This window comes from Hylobates moloch, unplaced genomic scaffold (assembly GCF_009828535.3).
Source record: "Hylobates moloch isolate HMO894 unplaced genomic scaffold, HMol_V3 SCAFFOLD_29, whole genome shotgun sequence".
NCBI lineage: Eukaryota > Metazoa > Chordata > Mammalia > Primates > Hylobatidae > Hylobates > Hylobates moloch.
In genome coordinates this window covers 3700456-3720042 of record NW_026652304.1, presented here as the reverse complement: position 1 = coordinate 3720042, position 19587 = coordinate 3700456, and the positions used below count along the sequence as shown (strand labels likewise).

At 45.4% G+C, this 19587-nt stretch overlaps 1 protein-coding gene across 1 annotated transcript in view; it reads right to left on the bottom strand.

The window, feature by feature from the left end:
• Nucleotides 1-19283, bottom strand: part of LOC116463236 (low-density lipoprotein receptor-related protein 11) — a 44954-nt gene extending 25671 nt beyond the window's left edge. The window contains exons 1-2 of the mRNA XM_032146259.2: nt 18592-19283; nt 8177-8334 (exon numbers count right to left, since the gene is read on the bottom strand). Coding sequence (XP_032002150.1) covers nt 8177-8334; nt 18592-19204 — 771 coding nt within the window. The 5' untranslated portion in view covers nt 19205-19283. The remainder of the gene's footprint in view (nt 1-8176; nt 8335-18591) is intronic.
• Between the last annotated feature and the right edge of the window lie 304 nt (nt 19284-19587).

The following is a 19587-nucleotide window of genomic DNA, read 5'->3' as shown; positions in this document are numbered from 1 at the left end:
GGCTGATGATGTACAAGTCACTTAACGTCTCTCAACCTCATTTTTTTCATTTATAAAATGGAAATAATAATAGCACCTACCTGATGAGGATCAAATAAGGTAACTCATGTAAAAGAGCTGGGCCTGGCCCATAGTAAGCACTTAAATATATCCACCGTCTCCACTGGTTGATTCTTACCTCTAACTGAACATTACACAATGACTCTTTACAGACAAAGAAACGAATCCCCGTGAAGTGATTTTCATTCACTGAGACAGTGACAGAATCGAGACCTCGAGTTGTAAAACGGTCTACACTGGCCTACAAGCTATCCATCACTTTCCCTGCAAAAGTCTTACTCTGGAGGGCTGGCAATGACGGCCACATGCCTTTTGTTGTTTATTTCAAAGAGATGTAAAGCAGTGCTCACTGCCACGCTGTTACATTACCTTCAGGCCCAACTACACTGACAGAATGCCAAACGGGTCATTTATGTGAGTGCTAAAATACTAAGGGCAGCAGAGAGAGCTCTAATGACAATAAGAGAACTTCCAAAGAGCCTGGAGTGGGCTGCTGATGCTAGGAATCAGAGCCCACTGAAATAAAAGTGGAAGTCAGTCTGAGATAGGACAAGAACGGATAATGTCTTAATCTGATCGGATAAGACTTGGGGCTCAGGTCTTATCTGTCGGATAAGACCAGATCTTATCTGGTCAGATAAGATCAGAGAATCAGATAAATAAGACTGAAAACAAGACTAGAACTCTGGTTTGAGACCTCAAGATTGAATTTAATGATCCTTCTTTCGTATCTCACCTCCAATCCATCAGGAATTTCCATGGGGTCTGCCTTAAAAACACATCCAGAATTTGACCATGTATCACCCTGTCCACAGGTACCACCTTGCTCTGACCCCACCCTGTCTCTTGCCTGGGTCACTGCAGTGGCCAGGAGGCCTGAGCTCTGGGAAGACCAAGGCCTGGTGTCTCCTTTTTTCTGGAAACTTTTCCTCCCACCTCCATCCGCAGTGAGAGGAAGGTCAGTTATGGCCTCTTCCTATGGGCACCAGGCTGAACTGAAGCGAGACAAAGACAGGGCAAGGTGCAGGTGGTGAAGCTCAGAGCTGCATAAGTGGAGAGGTGGGCGGGTGTGTCGCAGGCTCTGGCTCTCTTTAATCCTGGCTCGGAACCAGGCTGGTGGGCAGCAGTGCAATAGCTTACGCCCTCATTTACTGCCTCTTGGGACTTAGGAACACAAGGGAGCATGGCTGCAAATGACAGGCATGCTGGAGTATGTCTAGGTGAGACCCTGCCGCCTTCAGTCAAGTAAGGTGATATGAGAAAGCTGCTCTGTCCCAGCTGCTCCACCTAAAAGCAGACAAGAAGCCCTGAGACTGCCAGGGACCAGCAGGTGCTGGCCCCCTGCCATGGTATGTGAGTGGAGGTGTGGGCTGCAGGATTGATTCAGAGCAGGGATTTAGAAGGTGGGTGTGACAGGGGGATGCTGAGTCATGACCAGATTCTGAGAGTGGCCATCAAAATGGAGACAAAGTTAACAGAGATTTTAAAAACAACCAAGGGGCCGGGCACGGTGGCTCACGCCTGTAATCTCACCACTTTGGGAGGCTGAGGTGGGTGGATCAGTTGAGGCCAGGAGTTCGAGACCAGCCTGGCCAACATGGTGAAACCCCATCTTTACTAAAAATACAAAAATTAGCCAGGTGGTGCGTGCCTGCAGTCCCAGCTACTTGGGAGGCTGAGGCATGAGAAACCTTTTTTTTTTTTTTGAGACGGAGTCTCGCTCTGTCACCCAGGCTGGAGTGCAGTGGCGCAATCTCAGCTCACTGCAAGCTCCGCCTCTCGGGTTCACGCCATTCTCCTGCCTCAGCCTCTCCGAGTAGCTGGGACTACAGGCGCCCGCCACCACGCTTGGCTAATTTTTTGAATTTTAGTAGAGACGGGGTTTCACCGTGGTCTCGATCTCCTGACCTCGTGATCCGCCCGCCTCGGCCTCCCAAAGTGCTGGGATTACAAGTGTGAGCCGCCGCGCCTAGCAGATGAGAAACGCTTGAACCCAGGAGGCAGAGGTTGCAGTGAGCCAAGATTGCACCACTGTACTCCAGCCTGGGTGACAGAGCAAGACCCTACCTCAATACAAAATATAAAATTAAAATAACATAACATAACATAAAATAAAAAATAAAATAAAATAAAAAATAAAATAAAATAAAATAAACCAAGGAAGCACTGAGGCCAGGGAGCTGGGGGCACCATCCATGAGGCTGCTGGCATCACCCTGTGCCAGAGCTCCCTGCAAAAGTCAGTGAGTCACTGAGCTTCTGGGCGTCAAAGCTCAGAGTGCCAATGTCAGACTAAACTCTGCAGGCCTGTGGTTCACTAGCAAGCCTCTTGTCAACACTGGGGCTGAAAGGACAGAGCATCCCTGGGTCAGGGGCCATCCTCACACCTGGCCTTGGCATGCTTCCCCCCGGCCTGCCCAGGCACTGCCTCTCTGATACAGGCAACACTGGGTCCAGATGCAGACGATGATGATCACCTCAGCCTCCTGAGCACAGTCCAGTTTAGATCTATCCAGATTAAATGTCCCTTCCCTGGCTCTTTTAGCTAACGAGAGCTGTCTCTCCTTGCATTCAGATATTTAGAAGATATAGAACTGTCACACGGACGCTTTCCCTTTAAGGGCCCAGGTGACCCTTCTATACATTTTCTCCCATTAGGATGACATTGGAGAGAGGGTTTACAGTGTTTCACAGACATGTTCCAAGTATCAGGATAAAAAATTATCTACATATGTACACACAACATATCCAATTTGTAACTTGGAAAAAGACATGATCATGAAACCAGGAGCTTCCAATCTCTGCTCAAGATCCCTGTTCAGCAGTAACAGCCTTTGGTGGTTGGCTTCTGACCAAATCAATGAATGACTCAGCCTGTTTTCTGACTCAACCCCATCTTCCTAGCTAGGAATTCAGTGGCTAACAACACACGTTTGGGCTTCTCATATATGTATAAACTAAATTACACACATACACACACACACACACACACACACACACACACATTGTATATACTTGGTTACAAAGACTTAGTAATACCTGTCTATTTAAAAAAATTATGTACAGCAGGTAGGCCAGGATGCAGTTAGTTTTAATTTAATAATGAAGTTGTTGGTTTAAATGATGTCCATCCTTTAGCAAGCTTCCTTACATGTGGTTTTCTGAAGTCACTGCTGTAGACTGAATGGCTGAGTGCCCTCCCAAGGTCACATGTTCAAATCTAATGCCCAATGTGATAGCGCTTGGAGATACGTGCTCACGAATGCGGTTAGTGCCCTTATAAAAGAGGCCCCATATTATTAAAACGTAAAAAACAAAACAAAACAAAAAAAACCCACCAGATGCTGGTGAGGTTGTAGAGCAAAGGGAACACTTACACACTGCTGGTGGGAGTGCAAATTAGTTCACCCACTGTGGAAAGTGGTGTACTGTGGAAAGTGGTGTACTGTGGAAAGTGGTGTGACAATTCCTCAAAGAACTAAAAACAGAACTATCATTTGACCCAGCAATCCCATTACTAGGTATATACCCAAAGAATACAAACTGTTCTACTATAAAGACACATGCACGCATATGTTCACTGCAGCGCTATTCACAATAGCAAAGATATGGAATCAACCTAAATGCCCATCAATGGTAGACTGGATAAAGAATATGTGGTACATATATACCATGGAATACTATGCAGCCATAAAAAACAACAAGATCATGTCCTTTGCAGGAACATGGATGGAACTGGAGGTCCTTATTCTCAGCAAACTAACGCAAGGACAGAAAACCAAATACCACATGTTCTCACTTATAAGTGGGAGCTAAATGAGAACACATAGACAGAGAAAGGGAAACAGCAGAACGCTGGGACCTACTTGAGGGTGGAGGATGGAAGGAGGGAAAGGTTTAGAAAAAAAACAAAACTGTTGGGTAATATGCTTAATACCCAGGTAAGGATATAATCTGTACACCAAGCCCTAAGTCATAAGTTTATCTATATAACAAACCTGCACATGTACCCCTTAACGTAAAAGTTAAAATATGTTTAAATATAAAATAAAAGAGGCCCCAGAGGGTTGCCTTGCCTCTTTCGCCATATGAAGACACAGTGAGAAGATGGCTGGTTATAAAATAGGAAATGGGTCCTCACTAGATGCCAAATCTGATTGTACCTTGATTTTGGACTTCCCAGCATCCAGAGCTGAAAGAAATTCATTTCTGCTCTTTAGAAGCCACCCAGTCATGGTGTTTTATTATAGCAGACCAAATGGACTAAGATAATCATTTAGAAAATTTTAAGCAACTCATGAATGTAAATCAATATACTGATTTATGAATTCCAAATCTCCTGCATGTCCTACTTTGTATCATGTTCCTAAATGTCATATTCTACATTCTGACTTCAGATTTAAATGAATTATGTTTAATAACCATGAAAGTCAGTGTCATTTGATGGGCTGCCTGAAAAATATGTGTCATCTTGCATTTTGATGTATTATAAATATTCAGTTAAGTGGATGTAAAATATCCTGTTCAAGGGCAGAAAATATATAACTTTAAATCCAGTAGATAATCTCTTGGTTCTGACCAATCATCTATTCTGTCTTCACAAATGAAAAAGACAGATCAGGTGCTGTGGCTCATGCCTGTAATTTCAACACTTTGGGAGGCCAAGGAGGGAGGATTGCTTAAGCCCAGGAGTTTGAGATCAGCCTGGACAGCATAGTGAGACCTCATCTCTACAGAAAGTTAAAAAAAAAAATTAGCCATGACTATAGTCCCAGTTACTTAGGAGGCTGAGGTGGGAGGATTGCTTGGGGCTGCAGTGAGCTATGATTGTGCCACTGCACTCCAGCCTCGGCAACAGAGTGAGACCCTGTCAATGAATGAATGAGTGAATAAACGAATGAATGAGACAAGTCAGGAACATGAGCTTTTCTGTATGCTTACTGCCTAGTACAGTACTGGACATATACCAGATGCTTAAAAATTAACTATTAATTGTTTCATAACTAATCTGGCAGCATAATTCCTTGCAGGTTGAATATCTGTCTGGGTCACTTGGACATGAAAAGATGGGCCCTAGAACCTGATCTTAAAGTATCATGAGGCAAACGGAGAGATCACTACTCTGCCTGAGGACAGACAGCAAGGGTGAGGAGCCTGTGCAGATGGTGGAGAGCAGGGGAGATGAGAGGAGGGATGAATGGTTCAAGAAGAGGAGGAGGTGGGCGAAAGGGGAAAGCCCAATCAATGGATGCTCTTGGGTGCTAGGGACAGTCAAGGGACTTAGGAACAAGGGCATCCAACATCAGGTTTTAACTATTTTGCTGTGTGACTGCCCTCCCTCCATTCTCAACAACCTTCAAACTTAGCCCCATTTTGCAGCTTGAGGGCGGAGTGCATCAGTGTTCCAGTCAGCAGGAAGCCATTCTCAGAGAAAAAGGAATTTGATTTGAGAGGCCCAATTCTCCTGGCAGAAATGTTGGGGTGTGAAATCAGACTGCTCAAGTTAAAGGGATCAGAGGTATAGCTCCTGAGGGTTAATTACTGTTAAAGGAAAATTCTCAAAATAGTAAAGCTATGACTGTCACACAAATGTAATATGAATATTTTTCAAAGACATTAGTTAAAGAGGGAACCAATAAGGTGTTCAACTGATTTAAAGAATCCAAAGACTACGCATATACAGGCAACCATGAATGCCAAAAAGAAGTTGCTAGGAGATGCAAAACTGAAATGGGCTTGCTAATCGGTACTGAAATGAATCTACTAATAGATTGGTTAGTATCTACATGTACTAAAATGTCATGTTTGAAATCTTATTCTCTCCAGGGTGAAAGTCAATTATCCCTATATACCAACTTTTTTTTTGCATTTCTATGGGCAAGAATCATTTGGTTACTATCAGTTTTCTGCAACTTATAGATGTTAACCCTGAAGGATCCACCAACCAACCCAGCATTCCATTGGAAGGTACTTAGTAATCTTTTGCCCACCTCAAAGTCTTCCACAATGTTTCCTGAGAGTCTTCATCCACCAAATGGGGATGTGCCTACAAGCGAGGGTGTCCAGTGGATTACAGATCTCTCTAAGCTGCCTGGCACTCAGTGGGTGCTCAATCCATGGGGGCTCTGATTATGATGAAGTCTCAGCAGGATGAGTGTTAACTTTGGGGGACATTCATGAATGTATATCATTCTAAGACAGTCACAAATTGGTAACAGATGTTTCCCCTAGTGCAGGCTCTGTCATTTAGATAACGGCTTCATAACTTGAGGTCTACCTGCCGTCACTGTTATACACGATTGGGAACTGGTTCAGAGTTTCCTCTTGACGGCAAGAAAAACGCAGCACGAACCCATTGTGTGATGCAGCTACTAACACAGTTCATGTAACGAAGCTCATTAACAGAAGGAGAGGCAATATCTGGATCACAGTAGGTAATGGATGAGTCAGAAAACCAAAGCTTAAATATGGGGTTCAATTAGGGGTATAAGATGTTAAGAAGGGTATAGATTAATATGAAAAAATCCAGACAAGGCAGGATAGTGGTGGGTCTGAAAAATCAATTCATATGAGGAACATCTGACAAATTGTGGGGTGCTGAGTTCTGAGAACAGCATACCAAGTGGTGATGTTCTTTTTTTTTTTTTTTCAAAGACTTCCAAAGCTTTTACATAGGATAAAAAGATGAGTTCAGTGTTTTTCCAAAGGGAAGACCCAGCACCAATGCATAGAAGTAAGGGGAGGCGTAGCCTGCTTGCCCAACACAGTGATGAGTAATGTCATGGACATGATGTGAAGTAGTGAGCTTCTGCCCTTGGAAAAGTCAGACAGACAGCAGATGAGCCTTGGAAAGGGTGTTGTGGAAGGCACTCTTGTTTGGAGGAAAGGCTGGGAAGGATGCTGGGTGTATTAGTCCATTCTCACACTGCTACAAAGAACCGCCCAAGACTAGGTAATTTACAAAGGAAAGAGGTTTAACAGACTCACAGTTCCACATGGCTGGGGAGGCCTCAGGAAACTTACTAGTACAATCACAGCAGAAGGCAAAGGGGAAGCAAGGCACCTTCTTCACAAGGCAGCAGGAGAAACTACCAAACACTTATAAAACCAGCAGATCTTGCGAGAACTCACTCACTATATCATGAGAATAGCATGGAGGAGACTGCCCCCATGATTCAATAACCTCCACCTGGTCTCTCCCTTGACACGTGGAGATTATGGGGATCACAATTCAAGATGAGATTTTTGGGTGGGGACAAAGGCAAACCACACTGGACAAGGGTGAGTCTAATTCTAATGCAATATAATCGGGAGTAAAATCACTCTTACTTAAATCAGTGGTGAGGGACTTCCTGATTCGTTTTTGTTTTGGCTCCAGTAGAGTATAAATCAGTGCCTCCTTACTTCACCCTCTTTCTCCACTTCCTCTAACTGAAGTGGTTTGGATGCAGTTTATCTGCCTAAGCCAGGAAGTGCTTATTTGCCTAAGCCAGGAATCCACCCTGACAGGGTGAATAAAAAGCCACTTGTCTCACCACTCAAGACTTCCTGAGCACAGGCAGCCACCAGGCACATGGCTGATTTCCATCGGTGGCAATCCCAGGAGCCCTGGGCAGGAGCACCGCATGCTGGCCTCCCTCCCTCACAGGCCCGGTGCACCCCAGCAGACCTAGCTGCCAGGTAAGCTGTCTACTTTCCGGCTCGTGTGAAGGATAAGTTCATCCTATTGTTATTGTCCTCTTTAGACTCCTTTATACTTTTCAAATTTTCTACCTGGATCTTGAGCTCAGAAAAAGAAACAGAACTTTAAAAAAGCAATCTGAGTCATTACAACAAAGCATGAGCCTTTTTCCTTGAAGTGTCTTTGTCCTCTAGACAAGTCACAAACAGCAGCAAGAAGGAGGGTAGGCTCCAAGACAAATGATCGAGATTGCTGCTCACTCAGCAGAAAAGCACATTGAGATAATAAACCATTTTGGTACAATCAGTTTTATACATTCTCCATTTTATGCCTTCTGCTAGTGTACAGACATTTAGGGAGCATGAAGTGGCAGGACATTACGAAAGACCACTTCACTGAAATACTTGTTTTTGTTAGCAGTGACAACATGCGTTACCTTCATGTCCACTGACGGGTCCCCCTGCAGCAGCGCCCACTCATACTGGACGATGGCGTGGTCATCTGTGCTCTCGCGGCCGTCTAGAACCACCCCGTCTGTGGGCAGATGCAGAACCACATCCTGCCCAGCCTTGCTAAGTGGAGGTGCATCCTTTTCTGAGAAAGAAAAGAAATAATTCATAAAAGATGATTTCTTATTTTTTCTAATTTATGGAGAGGTATCTTGTTTGCTGAATAGATATGATTCAGCAAATAATTGCTAAGAGAATGCATATTAAATGGAAAGTATTTTTCTATTTATTTTATGATCGTGGAATTTAGCTATAATACGCGCAGAAGGGGCTGTGTGGAGTGTTGGCTGGTAGCAATTTTGGGTACAAGGTAGCATACGAGGTCCCACCAATGTGTAAATACGGAGAAGCAGTTTTATTTTCTAGAGTAGATTTTTCACTTAATTTTAAAATCACAAGTTCAAAGTACTATTAAATAAATTTATTTTAAAAGATTATTATTATTTTGAGATGGAGTTTTGCTCTTGTCACCCAGGCTGGAGTGCAATGGTGCAACCTCGGCTCACTGCAGCCTCTGCCTCCCGAGTTCAAGTGGTTCTTCTGCCTCAACCGCCCGAGTAGCTGGGATTACAGGTGTGTGCCACCACATCCTGCTAATTGTTTTTTGTATTTTTAGTAGAGACAGGTTTTGCCATGTTGGCCAGGCTGGTCTCGAACTCTGGGCCTCAGGTGATCCATCTGCCTCGGCCTCTCAAAGTGCTAGGATTATCAGCCTGAGCCACTGTGCCTGGCCTTGAAAGATTACTAAAACAAACCTGAGAAACACCAAATTCACCTCTAACATGGATTTTCCTTTTTTCTTATCCTCAAGTTTTAAAAATAGGAGTGATATAAAGTATTCAATGAATGGGAAATAAGTTTGAAAAGTTAAGGCAAATTTTTAGAGCCATACAAAATAAAGCCTGCATGGAAATTCTCTGGAATCCAATTTTTCATCTAGGAAAATCGAAGAGGTTCACCATTTCTAATAACTAATTTTTATAACAGAAGCCAGCATGCTCAGATTACTACAACAGCAAAATAAATCTGTATTTACCTTTGTTTTTGTTTTGTTTTGCTTTTGAGACAGGGTCTCTATCACCCAGGCTGGTGCACGATCATAGCTCACTCACTGTAGCCTCCAACTCCTGGGCTCAAGTGATCCTCCTGCCTTAGCCTCCCGAGTAGTTAGGACTGCAGGTGTGCGCTACCATTCCCACCTATTTTCACTCTTTTGTAGTGAGAGTTGCCCAGGCTGGTCTTGAACTCCTGACCTCAAGTGATCCTCCCACCTCAGCCTCCCAAAGTACTGGAATTACAAGTGAGAGCCACTGCACCCAGCCTACATTTACCTTTAACCTAGAATGGTACTAAATAATATAAGGTTAATTACGTTTGTTTCAATATTAATACTTTACTGACAGCTGCTACAGGGATGACTGAAAGGATAAGCTGCACAAAGAAAACATTTCTAAGAGCATAGTTACCAAAATTTTAATTGATGTAAGCTTCTTAGTAAATTCACCCAAATGCACACATATTTTAAAGAAACAGCAACAGAACTGGAAAAACTCTACAGGCTTGTGTAACACGCCCTCTTTGGCATCCAATTCCCCATTCCTTCAGTGCCAAAGCTCTGGTTCGAGTGCTGGCTGGGCTTGCCCCTCTTTGGCTCACCCTGCACAGTGCTGCAAGGCACCGCCTCTCCTCCTGCTTTCGAGCCCATCACTTTCCTCCACAGGGGCCAATGTTGCTACCTACACAAACTTCTAAAGGGCCAAGCCAGACATCCCAGTGCTTGAGTTTTGGGGCTTACTGCAATCCCACCTCAGTGTCTCATTACGGAACCACTCTTGATACATTGCAGCTGAAATGACTCTTTTGGAATACTAATCTGACTGGGTCATTCTGCGAGTAGGAAAAACCCTTCAGCAAGTTACCATTGCCTTTCAGATGTTTAGGACCTAACCCTCCAGGATTCTCTTCTCTTCTAGTGGTTCCCTCAATGCCCCGCACCAGGGTGTGGCAACAGGTCATCAATAGCAGCCAGAGCAGCCAGTTTCCACTAACCCTTTCCTATAATTCTGATGAATGCATAAGTTAAACATTCAAGCTGGAGAAACTGGTGCCTGAGTACAAGGCCTGGAATGTGAAAACAAATACATTAAGACCTCACCTGGACTTTCTCAGACCCTAACATCTGATCGAAGGCATTCTTACACACATACCTTGTATCACGGCCACTTAAGATTAAAGAAAATTTTCCAAGGCTCTAGAGAAACTTTCCAGACCCCAGATCTTAAAGACTGGACTGAATGAAACACTCCTGCTTGTAGGTGCACACTCTCACGCAGGCATAGAGATTGAATCGAATGTAAATAAACACTGAAGGAAAACTTGTAACTTTGAGTTAGTCTGGTGAGTCACTCCGACCATCTTCCTGTCACCAGCTGCAGAAATAAACTCCCTTCTTTCCCAGTCTGTCTGCATCTCATTGGAAAGCGAGAAAAAGCAGCCGGACCTTGTCCATCCAGGAACAAGGGGATTTATGTGAGGGGCCTGGGGCTCTTAAAGATGGGGCTTTTCTGAATGAGAATGCTGCTGCCTGCCACAAAGGGAAGATGCCTTTTTTTTTTTTTAAAGCACATTACAAGGAATTAAGCACAATTGCTTTTCACATCCTATTGCTAACTATGGAGAAGACGTGTCCCATTTTTCCAGTCACTTAAGAGTGAGGACTGGTAACTGTGATTTAAACAAGCCAAGTAAACAACCCCCTGCCTAGGAAGAAACTTGTTCTTCTGCCTTTTTCCACCTCTGAGCAAACATGGAGTGTCTGATGTCTTTATGCTGCTTCTGCCAGGTAAGGAGAGATAGGATACCTGCGTTACTTTAATAGTCCTTTCATAGTGTTGATCTTTTCTTGGGTTCTGAAAGGTTCATTGTTTCCACACAATGGTTTATGACTTTATAATTCTGGAAAGCATCTTGTAACTCAGCAGTTATACATTATAGCTAGCAGCTATTTAAACTTTGTTAAAAATACATTTTTTAAGTAGACAAATGAAAATATGCCTATGTGATATAAACAGTAATGGACACATAATTTTTTTAAAACTCTCAAAGATTTAAGATGGAAGAATCAGATAAGCGCTGAAATATTCCACACATTATACAATTAATTAATCCTACCTCTCCTGGAAGGAAAAGATCATTTTAGTCACTTACTTTTATTTAAGTGAGCTTTAAGATGAATTATAAGCTTACTGAAATCATCCTATCTTCTAAACTGATCACTGATGTGTCTGAAATAACACAGATAATATTTCCTTTTCAGTTCAAGTACAGGCCAATTCCATTGTAAAATGTATTTTAAAATAACCCAGAGCTTATCTATCCAGAAACAGTCCTTAAAATAAACAAGTAACAACAGGAAGAGGCAGTGTGCCATTTTAAAATGTGTGACTTGCTAACGAAGAACAAGATATATGTAATTTTGAATTTTTGTCAAAAAAATGTAATAAACCCATGTTAAGTACTAGGGAAACACTGGTTTCTTTTGAAAACTAAACACACTTAGTAAGACCTACAGAGGTGAGATAAGACTCCTGCCGATTTAGAATGAGCATATCAAGGTGGCATTTTATTCAGAGAAGTGTAATATAATATCGACCAGCCTCATTCACAACACACTACTGTGCACAGAGCCTCCATGACAAGGAAGACGTTCTGTGCTGTGTGGGAATGAATGGTATAGCTCAGGCGGAGCAACTGGAAAGAACCCTGAAGTCAGGGTACGGAAGTGGGGCCAGACTAGGGGAAGAGGCTCAGATACATGCGGTCAAAATCCATCATGGATTTCCAACTGCAACACTTCGGGAAAAAAATTATCCGCAACCCCGATATGATTATTGTGATTTTTGGTATGTACTGATCCAGTCCTTCTCCCTATGGTGCTGCTGATAATAATCATAATAGTTGCCATTTACTGGGTGATTTTGAAGCTGCCTTTGCAAAAATTATAGCCGAGAAAATTATAACAGTGAAAGAGATCTGACCCGACTCCATGTGGCTTCTAATCTCCAAGCTGTCCTTGTCCATTCCTGGGCCGAACTAACTTTCGGAGGAACTTGGTTTACAGTTTGACTTTGAAACAGACGCGGCTGGGTGTGGTGATTCATGCTTGTAATCCCAGCACTTTGGGAGGCTGAGGTGGGCAGATTGCTTGAGCCCAGGAGTTCCAGACCAGCCTGGAACTGGTGAAACTCCATCTCTACTAAAAATACAAAAAGTAGCCTGGTGTGTGGCACATGCCTATAGTCCCAGTTACTTGAGGGGCTGAGGAATTCAAAGCTACAGTGAGCCACGACTGTGCCACTTCACTCCTGCCTGCGTAACAAAGTGAGTTCCTGTGTCAAAAAAAACGAGTAAAAAGAAACAAACACGGTAACAGCCCTTTCCCCAAATAAGCCCCTTTCTTGCCTGAGGACTGGACTGCCTTTGCAAAACTAACAAATAAGCCACAAGATTAGAAATTATGGTTTAGGCATCACCATTATAAAACCTAAGGTCAGCGCTTGAGATATTTTATAGACCCTGTCCTCGATGGTTGGCAGCACCCCGTTGGCAGTACCTATATTGATAAACTGGCTCATCTGGTCTTGTGTTTTATCTGCACAACCAGTTCCTTGTGAACTAAACTCTTTCTCTATTGCAATTCCCCTGTCTTGATAAATTGACTCTGTGTAGGCAGTAGGCAAGGAGAACCCATTGGGCGGTTACAATTTCCTTGTACCAGGTACCAGGCCAGGTGAAGTTATAGAAATAACTTCACTCAACTTTCACAACGAATCTCTGAGGTAGGTATTATCATCTGCATAATACTGATGCAGAAACTAGGCTCAGAGGGCTGTTACATCACACAGGTGATAAATTTGTCAGATCAGATACTTCTTTTTAATTAATTATTTTTTTAAAGTTCTAGGGTACATGTGCACAATGTGTAGGTTTGTTACATAGGTATACATGTGCCATGTTGGTTTGCTGCCCCCATCAACTCGTCATTTACATTAGGTACTTGTCCTAATGCTATCCCTCCCCTTGACCCCCACCCCCTGACAGGCCTCGGTGTGTGATGTTCTCTTCTCTGTGTCCATGTGTTCTTATTGTTCAACTCCCACTTATGAGTGAGAATATGCGGTATTTGGTTTTCTGTCCTTGTGATAGTTTGCTGAGAATGGTTTCCAGCTTCACCCATGTCCCTGCAGAGGACATGAACTCATCCTTTTTTTATGGCTGCACAGTATTCGATGGTGTATATGTACCACATTTTCTTAATCCAGTCTATTATTAATGGACATCTGGGTTGGTTCCAAGTCTTTGCTATTGTGAATAGTGCCACAATAAACATACATGTGCATGTGTCTTTATAGTAGCATGATTTATAATCCTTTGAATATATACCCAGGAATGCAGCCCAGTTATTTCTAACTCAAAGGTTCTGTCCTTCCACTATACTTCGAGACAACCCTAGGTGTATTCCAGTTATAATAAATATAATTTTACATCCTGAATTTAATCCATCAACTTATTGGTATATTCCTGTTATTGATATTTCTTCATATATCTTAGCACTGCCCATGTGATTACATAAGCTTCGCAATTGCCACTTGAGTTTCCTAATCTGTACTACTGGACATTTACTTTGTTACTGTTTTTTTCACCATTATAAATAATGCCATAATAAACATTTTTTGCTCATACGTTCTCTTCAGCATAGATCATTTTCCTAAAAAATATTCCAGAAGTATGAATATTTTAATGGTTTCTGCCACATATTTTCCAATTACTTTCCAAGAGGGAAGTACCAATTTACACCATCAGTGAGCTAGAAGTGTATATAAAGTTTCCCATATGCATGTCAATATGAGTAAAACACTTTTTTGCTCATACGTTCACTTCGGCATGGTTCCTTTTCCTAAAAAGTATTCCAGAAGTATGAACAAATATTTTAATGGTCTCTACCACATATTTCCCAACTGGTTTCCAAGAGGGAAGTAGCAATTTACACCATCAGTGAGCACAGAAGTGTATATAAAGTTTCCCATATGCATGTCAATATGAGTAAACCTATTTTTACCAAGTTAATAAATGAAAACTGGCCTTATTTACATTTCTTTGATTCTAAGGTCGAACATTTTTCCATGTTTATCCACCATACCTCCTCTTCTGGGAAGTGTCTGCTCATGTCCTTTGCCATTTATTTTGATTTTTCTTGCTGACTCATATATATATATATGAGTCATATATATATATATATAAAAAATATATATTTTGACAGAGTCTTGCTCTGTCACCCAGGCTGGAGTCCAGTGTTGCAATCTCAGCTTACTGTAACCTCCGGGTTTAAACCTCCTTACTTAAACCTAGGGTTTAAGCTATTCTCATGTCTCAGCCTCCCCAGCAGCTAGGACTACAGGCGTGTGTCAACAAACCAGGATATTTTTTCTATTTTTAGTACAGATGGAGTTTCACCATGTTTGTCAGGCTGGTTTCTAACTCCTGGCCTTGAGCAATCCACCTGTGTTGGCCTCCCAAAGTGCTGGGATTACAGGTGTGAGCCGCTGTGCCTGGCCCATAAACTCTATGAATAAATACTTTAATGTCACATTTTCCCCAGACTCTTGTTTGCAATTCCTTTTGTTTCTTGATATGAAGTTTTTTATAAATGTGCATATAATCTATCCCCTTTCTTTGTGACCTCTTTAATTGATTTGAAACCTGTCTTCCTTCCAGATATGGAAGTTTATTTCCTTTAAGTTTTTTTATGTGTGGAGTAATCTATGGCTTAATTTAAAAAAATATTTAATTCTTTAATCCATCTGGAATTTGTGTATGGTCAGTTGTAGGTCTAAATGTATTTTCCCTGACACTGCCAACCAGTTATCTTACTATTATTTATTAAATATAATTGTTTGTTTATAACACAAAAGGGAAAAGATGAGAATGTGAGAAAGTAAGGCCCTTGGAGAGGGAGAGTGGTCAAGCACCTGCAGAGGGATTAACCTTGAATGGGAAGGTGAACTCTTTTCTTTGCACTTGGCGGAGACAGGGAAAGGCTGGGGGTGGCAGCAGGTGCGTCTGCAGAGAGGAGAGCAGACCTCTTCTGCCTAACAGCTTTGATTTTCCCTGACACACAAGGCAAGGGGCCCACTTCCCAAATTCTTCCCCGAGATACTGGACTTCAGGCTGAATATCCAGCAGAAACCACATAAAGGTTCTCATCCTTGAGTCCCTGGAGGTTATATTCCCTGCTCTTCTGGAATCCTAGCAGCTCTAGCTTTCACCTCTCCTCCCTCCCTCTCTCCCTCCTGCTGTTCTTCACTTTTTTTCATGGCATCCAGTCCCCCAACTCTCCAGTCATGGGCATGACCCAACCAGGTTCCTAGAACAGTATCATGTACATGCGTGCCACCTTCCTAAACTTACAAAGCATGTCCCCCCTTGAACCTCACGACAGCCTGGGATGGAGGACAAGCATACACCAAGTCCTGGAGGGATGAGCAGGGACTTGTTTGTGGAGACGCCAGGCCCCAGAACTTCAAGCACCCCCCTCTGCTCTACAGACTCTAGCAGGCAGGCTCAGTCACTACAAGACACCTCTCTCCAGCATCTCTCACTCATTCCTGCATCCTCCCGCCTTCCCTACCTCCACCCTCGCAGTCCCAGCCTAGTGATCCCTTTCTCGGCTTCTGCTGGTGCTGCTGGAGAAAGCATAGGAGTTCAGGCTCCACAACCCCATGCTGTGTGAGCCTCGGGCAGTTTACTTTCGCTTGCCAAGCCTTGTATACACTAGGGATTATAACAGAACCTAGGCCTTTGTGTTGTTGTGAGGACAGAGTGAGTTCATGCGTGCAAAGGGCTGAGGACAGCACCTAACACCAAAGTCAACAAATGCGGGCATGAAAACAGGGCCGGTGTGTCCTGCTGTAAGTTCGTGCTATCCCGTCACCATTTCTTCATGGTGCTTTTATCCACCTCAGATGGACCCAGTCACAGCTCCTCTCCAAGGGCTCTTCTAAACCATTTTCACATGCTCACAACATTGCCCCAAAAAGGAACAATTCAAGAAGGAAAAACTTAGTCTCAGAAGCATAAACAACTTCAACCTGTCAAGCATCTGAGCAGGGGACACAGGGACACACAGGACACTGGGGAACAATTTTTGACCTCCACGCTGAGAGAACAACTGAGGCTCTACAGGAACCTGAGCCGCACCTTCTGTGTTTCCATGTTGCTGGGACCTCAGGAAGTCTGAGCACACCAGTGTTCTCCCAGAAATGAGGACCAGCGCCGCGCTCACCTATTCTCATACCAAACATCTACAAAACAATTCCTAGACAAACTCCCCTGGGGAAAAGAAGGGTAACGAAGCAAGCAAGAGGAAAAACAACCCAGAAACTTCTCATAGTAACCTAAAGTTTTTCTGTTTCTGTTTCTGAGACAGTGTCTCCCTCTGTTGCCCAGGCTGGAGTGCAGTGGCACAATCTGTACTCACTGCGACCTCCATCACCACAGTTCAAGCGATTCTCCTGCCTCAGCCGCCCGAGTAGCTGGGATCATAGACACGCGCCACCATGCCAGGATAATTTTTGTGTTTATTTATTTTTTTTTTTAGTAAAGACCGGTTTTGCCATGTTGGCCAGGCTGGTCTCTAACTCCTGGCCTCAAGTGATTCACCCGCCTTGGCCTCCCAAAGTGCTGGGGTTAGTTATGAGCCACCGTGCCTGGCCTCTCAAAGTAATCTGAACTTAAAAATTTTTTTCTATGGCATATTCTTTCCTCGTTTATTTTCCTTTTCAAAGGTTTCCTCGGGGTTTATAGGAAAGCTCACTTTGGCAATGTCAGTTTCTTCCAGGTAAGTAGTGAGAACACAGAGAAGAGACTTTGTTTCTTTGCTGCTGGGATATTTTGGTCTGTGTTTGGGCAGAGAGGATGTGTATGGAACAGCCGTGGTGGGCCTCAGCGATGCTGGTGGGGAGTCCAAGTGAAAGTGCTGCCTGCCTCCACTTCAGAGGGAAAGCTACGGAGTGCTTCCCAGTGTTTGCCTCAAGGCCAAGCAGTCGCAGGGTGACCCTTTGATATCTGCTCCCCTGACAAGGGTTCTGAGCCTCATCTAAGGTAGAGGTGGGGAGGGAGGCAGGATGTGACGGACACAGATTTCCAGACTCTTTTAATGGATCCACAGGTTTTGGAGAATCCACACTTCCAAAGGGGCTGAGCTCCGCCCCCATCTTGCTGATATCATTTGTGCTATTATAAATCAAACAGCAACAGGGCATGATTAAACACACAGAGCCTGACCATACGTGGGCACAGTCAAGGTCTCTTATTCCCTCCGTGACATTCACGTCCAACCACTACCATTTTTGTGCCTCCCGTATGTGTCCTGATTCTCTCATTCAGAGCATCTACAAAAAGTCAAACCGTCGAATCAGCATCATTTTTACTCCTTAGGAAACATGCTTTAAAGTTTCCTATTTTCTTTTCCTTTTTTTTTTAAGACGGAGTTTCGCTCTTGTTGCCCAGGCTGGAGTGCAATGGCGCGATCTCGGTTCACTGCAACCTCCGCCTCCTAGGTTCAAGCGATTCTCCTGCCTCAGCCTCCCGAATAGCTGAGATTACAGGCGCATGCCACCAGGTCTGGCTAATTTTTCTGTTTTTAGTAGAGATGGGGTTTCATCACATTGGTCAGGCTGGTCTCAAACTCCCGACCTTAGGTGATCTGCCCGCCTCGGCCTCCCAAAGTGCTGGGATTATAGGCACAAGCCACCACGCCTGGCCTTAAAGTTTCCTATTTTCAACGAAAATCAAGTCCCCTCTTTTCACTTTTTATAAAAGGGAGCAGTAGTTCTCCTCCCATTTTTGTATGATGAAAGCCACTGCAGGCAAAGTCAGGAGAGCCACGTTAAGAAACAGGAGTGGGTGTTACGAGAAGCCCGGCATCTAATTAGATTTTGCTCTTGCAATTACTTAACACAAACCATGCCTTATACAACCCATGAGACTAAAACTTTTTTCTCTCGGCATTTCTCCTCTTTTAAATCATATTTCCACGAATCCTCTCAGATCAGCCTTCCTCTTCAAGCCCAGAAAAATTCCAGTAGCATGTCACCGCGCCCGCCCGCTTCTGCCAATCTACTGGGCTTCCTCTTCCCTAAGACACAGAAACCCATGCCAGAAACTCCTCTGGGTGCCCGCGGCTAAAATAACTTGGCACGAGTGTGTTTCGCTTCCAACTTGGCGAGGGCGCTGCGGGTCTCCAGCGCTCTGGCCAAGGCCAGTCCCTCAGTCGCGCGCTTACCCTGCCGGGGCGAGGCGCGCGCGGTGGCCAGGGCGGCGCCGTCCGGCGCGCGGCTGAGGCTGTAGCTGCTGTAGCCGCCGTGCAGCGCGAACTTGCAGACGTTGCGGCCGCGCGCCGTGCAGTTGAAGAGGTAGCAGCCGAGCACGGCTGCCGGGGGCGCGGGGCGCCGGGGCAGCTCCACTACGGCCACCGAGCAGCGCGGCTCGGAGCAGCAGGCCGCCACGCATTGCCGCCAGCCCCGCACGGCCGCCGGCGCCCGCAGGAAGCTGGCACCCGCCGCCAGGGAGTCCTTGGTGCGGATGATGGCGTCAGGCATTGCGCTGTAGCCGCCACCGCCCGGGCCCGGGCAGTCCTCCTGGCGGCCGCCGCCCGCGCGCAGCTCCAGCTCCAGCTCCTCCTGAGGCCGCTCCTGCTGCAGCTGCCGGCGGAACTCCTCCAGCAGCTGCTCCACGCCCGACAGCTGCGCGTGCAGTTCGGACAGCGGCGCCGCGGGCGGCAAGGCCGCACGGCCGCTCGGCAGCCACAGGCAGAGCAGCAGCAGCCCGCGCAGCGCCCCGTGACGCGGCGGTCGCCGGCGCCGCGAGCCCGCGCTCTCCCGGGCGACGGAGGCCATGGCGGCGGGAGCCAAGGGCAGCGAGCCGAGGCGGGGCCGAGCGCGGGAGGAAGGCGGGGGCGCGGGCGCGGGCGAGCGCGGGCCCTGGGCCCCTACTGCGCGGCCGCGGCTGGCTCTAGGCCCCGGCCTCACAGCGCGGCGCCCCCGGAACCCGGCTGCTCCCCCGAGGTCGCGGGCGCGCGGGCGCCGGCGGGAACCGCAGTAGCGGGAGACATAGCCGGCCCAGCCGGACACCGCTCCTTGCCCTCGCCGGAGACTGCCCGGCGCCCTGCGCCTCTCCGCCCTGGCCTGCGGCGCGCTGGGTGGCGGTTAGTCGGCCTCGGTGCTGATCAGCACCAGGTGTGTGCGAACAGCAGCCGCGGCGGGGTGGAGCCTTGGTGAGC